The sequence below is a fragment of the Alligator sinensis genome, unplaced genomic scaffold (assembly GCF_000455745.1).
Source record: "Alligator sinensis unplaced genomic scaffold, ASM45574v1 scaffold1329_1, whole genome shotgun sequence".
Lineage (NCBI taxonomy): Eukaryota > Metazoa > Chordata > Crocodylia > Alligatoridae > Alligator > Alligator sinensis.
In genome coordinates, this window is record NW_005842460.1 from 1,245,066 (window position 1) to 1,249,921 (window position 4,856).

Below are 4,856 nucleotides of genomic sequence, written 5' to 3' on the forward strand. Positions count from 1 at the left end.
GCCAGCGTCAGCTTAAAGCCCCCAAGACACAAGCTGCAGCCCCCCCCTCCCCCCCCACGTAAAAAGAAACAGAGAAATCACTTCATTTTTTGCATTTAAAACAGGCGATGGATGGGGACGGGCTGAGAGTGTCCTCTCTGCGGCTCCAGCACCCGGGCAGCTCTGCTGGGCTCCCCCATGCCTGCCCAGCCCCAAGGGCCTGGGGACAACTGGGGCCCCCTGGCTGCCACCCCCTGCCCCATACCCAGGGGCAGGGTTTGCAGCCCCCTGCCCCCCGAGTGCTGCGTTCAGTGCAGAGGAGGGTGAGAAATCTCTGCCCAGAGGGGCAGAGTGTGCCACACACCATGCACTGGGTGGGTGGGGGCTGGCATCCTTGCACAGGCAGAGCCCCGAGTGAGTCCTCAGGGCCAGCTGTCCCCACACAGAGTCAGAACTGGGGGTGGGAATTCCCTCTTCTGTTGCCCCGCTCTGATTTGGGCCCCCGCGGTCGTACCGTGGTACAGGACAGCAGCGTTGCGGGGGGCAGAGTGAGGCCGCACAGGGTTACTGAGATAAGCAGGGCCTGGCTGAGCTGGAGGGGGGGGGTCGAGCCCCCCCCAAACATCAGGCACATGGGGCGGGGGCAGCACCGGGCCCGCGGCACTTGGGTTTGGCACATGGTCAGCTCCAGGCATGGGGTGGGGGCCCGGCCCTCCAGGAGCTGGCTGCAGGGAAGGGGCACCCAGCGCCCCAGGTCCAGGTGGGGGTGGGGCCATGGCTAAAGGTGCCCCCCCAGGCTGGGGCAGGACATACCGCCCCCCAATCCCGCCCCGCTGCCCCGCAGCCACTCCCCAAGCCCTCTTTGGCAAGTGCAACCCTCCAGCTGGCAAAGCACTGAAGGCCTCCCGGGCCCACCCGGGGATGCCTGCTGTGCCGGACGTGGGTGCAATTTTGGCAAATAAGAACTGTTTCCCCCTGCCCCCCTCCCCCCCAGCTGTACGGTACAAACTTCACAGTGAGATGCCGGGGCAGGCAGCAGGGGCCGAGTGACCATGGGAACCTCCCCTCCCCCTTGCACCCCCCCAGCACCGGCTTCAGAAGCTGGTGCAAAGTCCAGCGGTGCACAAAGCCAGCAGATGGAAGGAGCCAGGGACCCCCTCGTCCGAGCTGCGGGGCTGGGACGCCCGCCTGTCTTTGGTTTATTCCAAACAGGAGCAGCAGCATCCAGGGTTGGGGGGAGCCCGATTCCCCCTCCTTCCCAACCCCGTGCTGGCTCCGCCAGGAAATAAATAAATAAAAGGTCCACTGTAAAAATGCTCCTTCAGTGCCGCAGATCCCCCTTCCCTGCAGGATTGCTGGGGGGGCAGGGGGCGGGCAGGCCAAAATGGGGGACCGGAAGTGGGGGGTCTGATTCCCTTTAGAGTTCTTTGCCTAACTCCAGAGCCGTTCAGGAGACGCCGGCAAGCGTCCACGGCAGCCCTGGGCCCCGGCTGCTAACTCCTGCCAGGGCCAGCATTCAGGAAGTAGGTGGTCATCTCGCCCTTGCCCTTGACCTTGATGACCCCGCGGCACTCCAGCTGGTACCCCTTGGCCGCCAGCACCTGGTACAGGTCAGTCGTCACCTGCAGGGTTGGGGGGAGCATCGGTGAGCAGAGTCCCGTGCCCAGGGGGAGCATCATGGGCACCCACCTGGGGTGCAGCACCCCCCCGCCTGCCAGGCTGCAGCCTCACCTGGATGCGGTCAGGCACCCCCGTGCTGTCCATGCGGCTGGAGACATTCACAGTGTTGCCCCAGATGTCATACTGCGGCTTGCGTGCCCCAATCACCCCTGCCACCACTGGCCCGATGTTCAGTCCTGCAGGCACGGGGCATCAGCACTCTTGCCCCCCAAAACCCCGCATCCCGGCAATCCCATGTGTACAAGCACACACATGCACGTGTGTCACAAGCCTGCCCTCCCTTGAGTGCAGGCCACCTCCCCTGACTGCCACACACACATGCATGTGCCACAGCCGCTGTAAGGCTGGGCAGGCGAGCGACACCGAGGCCCCTCCCTCACCAATCTTCATCTGGAAGTTGTTGAAGGAGTGCTCGTTGATGTACTTCATCTGCTCCATGAGCCGCATGGCATAGTCAGCCAGCGCCGTGATGTGGCTCCGGCCCTCACGGTCGTATGTGGTGTCATTGAGGCCTGACGCCGCCATGTAGGTGCTGCCGATGGTCTTGATCTTCTCTAGTTGCCGGTACTGCTGCTCACTGATGATCTGCGGGGCAGTGGCAGCTGGGACAAGCCCGGTGGGACCCTCCCTGAGGAGCCTGCTCTGGCCCCAGGGCCCTGGCCCACCCCCCAGCCTTAGGGCTTCAGCCATGGACAGGATGTTTTGCACACCATGAGAACCATGTGAGCTGTGGGGTCCTGTCGTGCAATGCACGAGGGGTCCCGTGCCACACTCCCCCTCCCCCCAGTGCTCCAGCCACAGACATGCAGGGCCTGCTCAGGGTCCTTCGTGCACCACAAAAACCACATGTGAGCTGCAGGATCCCACCATGTGATGCACGAGGGGCCCCATGCCACACCCCCTTGCCACTGGTGCTCCAGCCACAGATGTGCCAGGGCTGCTCAGGGTGCTTTGTGTACTGCAAAAACCACGTGAACTGAGTCATGCTGTGCAATGCATGAGGGCCCCATGCCACGTGCCTCCTCTCCCTGGTGCTCCAGCCACAGACATTCTGCACCTCACAAAGCTGCAGGGCAGGTGGCCACTGGGCACCTGGCCCCAAGGTCCTGCCATGCGATGCATAAGGGTCCTGCCCATTCCCCCCTGCGACCCTGGGCACCTCATCGAAGTCGGCGATGATCTCGTTGAGCAGGCGCAGGCACTCCACGCCCTCGTTGTTGGCCTCCAGCTCCACGTAGAACTCTGAGAAGTTGCTGATGGAGGCGAACATGACGGCCACGCACTCGCACGACTGGTAGTAGAGCTCATCGTTGCGCCGCTCCCGTGCTAGGAAGTGCGCCGCCACGTCCTTGGGCAGGATGTTGTGCAGCAGCCGCCGGTTGTAGGCCTGCAGCTCCTCCATCTCCTCCTTCTCCCCCGTGGCCTGCATGGAGCCGGCATCAGGGGCTGGGGCCACAGGCCCCTCCAACCCCCACCAACAGCCTGGGCATGCACAGCCCATTTGCACCCTTTCATGCACACCCCTCCATGCATGCGTGTGCATGCACAGATGCCTCTGTGTCCTCCTACCTGCAGCTTCCAGAGGAAGTCGAGGCGGGCAGTGGACTCGACCTGCTGCGCATGGAGGTACAACGCCAGCGCAAAGACCGCCAGGATCACGGGCGTCACGTACTTCAGTGCCACCTTCCCCTCTGCCAGGCTGAGGGCACACACATGTGAGACCAGGGACCCACGGGGCATGATCCTGCCCAGTTGACACCCTCACACTCCCCCCACACACAGCTCCCCACTCACCATCCAGAGCCTCCCTGGGTGGCATTGTAGACTGGCCTGGCAGGGAAGAGTCAGCGGTTACAGAGCAGCTCCCCAAACCCCTGCTCCCACCCCGAGCTGCGCTGGCGCTGGGCGGAGGGTCCTGGGGGCACTTACAGGGCATTGGCCACGACCAGCAGGTCGGAGTTGTCGAAGAGGGCAGCTGCCGGTCCCTCCACCAGCACCAGGTAGAGGCTGGCGAGGGCCAACATGAGCCCCAGCTTCCCAATGCTGCTGATCTGCAGGAACACGGAGCAGGCCAGCAGGCTCAGCACAATGCTGTAGTTGAAGTACTAGAGAGAAGCAGGGGGCACCGTCAGGGCAGAGGCCCCCAAGATCCAGCATTGCCCCCAATGCAGTCTGAGACCGGGGCCGTGGTCACCCCCTGGTCTCCCCTCCCACTCCTCTCTCCTGCAAAACTCATGCTGCCCCCAACAAGTCCGAAAGCAGCTGACAGGATGGGAGCGCTGGTAGCTCTTCATCATTTTGTGCCAAATCTGGCATGTTTCTCCTCCGTAACGTGCTCCCCTAGCCAGGTGACCCATGTGCCAATGAAGCGATGTTTGCTTTTGCTCTGCACTTGCACTGACATGGTAGGAGACCTACAGATCGGTGGTCACCTGGGGGACAGTGATCACCAAATAACAGAATTCGCCATAAGACGTCGAGTGGGTAAGCTAACTAGCAGGGTGAAAGTGCTAGACTTTAGGAAAGCTGATTTCAATGAACTCAGGCGATTAGTCCAGGACGCACTGAAGAGTAAGAGTTTTGAAGAGATGGGAACCCAGGAAGGGTGGCTGTGCCTTAAGGAAATGATCTTTCGGGCACAGAGGGAGACGATCCCGATGCAGGGAAAAAGGGAGAAAGGGGCCAAGAGGCTTCCTTGGCTGACCAGAGAAATCCAGGGCAGCCTACGGGCAAAAAGGGGGGCATATAAAAAGTGGAAACGGGGAGAGATCACCAAAGAGGAGTATACCTCCTCTGCTCGCGCTTGTAGGGAGGCAGCTAGACAGGCCAAAGCTACCATGGAGCTGAGGATGGCATCCCAAGAAAAGGACAACAAGAACTTGTTTTTTAGATATATAGGGAGTAAAAGGAAGACCCAGGGAGGAATAGGACCCCTGCTAAATGGACAGAAGCAATTGGTGCCGGACAGGGGGGACAAGGCTGAACTCCTCAACGAGTTCTTTGCCTCAGTGTTCCTAAGCGAGGGGCAGGACAAGTCTCTCACTGGGGTTGTAGAGAGGCAGCAGCAAGGCGCCAGACTGCCGTGCGTAGACCCTGAGATGGTGCAGAGTCACTTGGAGGAACTGGATGCCTTTAAGTCGGCAGGCCCGGATGAGCTCCATCCGAGGGTGCTGAAGGCACTGGCCGACGTCATTGCA

The 4,856-nt window shown here is 61.6% G+C and overlaps 1 protein-coding gene across 3 annotated transcripts in view; it reads right to left on the reverse strand.

Annotated features, from left to right (window-relative positions):
- Positions 1–6: 6 nt before the first annotated feature.
- ADCY6 (adenylate cyclase 6) overlaps positions 7–4,856 on the reverse strand; it is a 15,448-nt gene continuing 10,598 nt past the window's right edge. For all 3 annotated transcript variants that reach the window (XM_014523243.2, XM_006030741.3, XM_025212407.1), the window contains 7 exons: positions 3,589–3,764; positions 3,454–3,489; positions 3,229–3,358; positions 2,819–3,082; positions 2,040–2,244; positions 1,711–1,835; positions 7–1,601 (listed from right to left, as the gene is read on the reverse strand). In XM_014523243.2, coding sequence (XP_014378729.1) covers positions 1,473–1,601; positions 1,711–1,835; positions 2,040–2,244; positions 2,819–3,082; positions 3,229–3,358; positions 3,454–3,489; positions 3,589–3,764 — 1,065 coding nt within the window. In that variant the 3' untranslated portion in view covers positions 7–1,472. The remainder of the gene's footprint in view (positions 1,602–1,710; positions 1,836–2,039; positions 2,245–2,818; positions 3,083–3,228; positions 3,359–3,453; positions 3,490–3,588; positions 3,765–4,856) is intronic.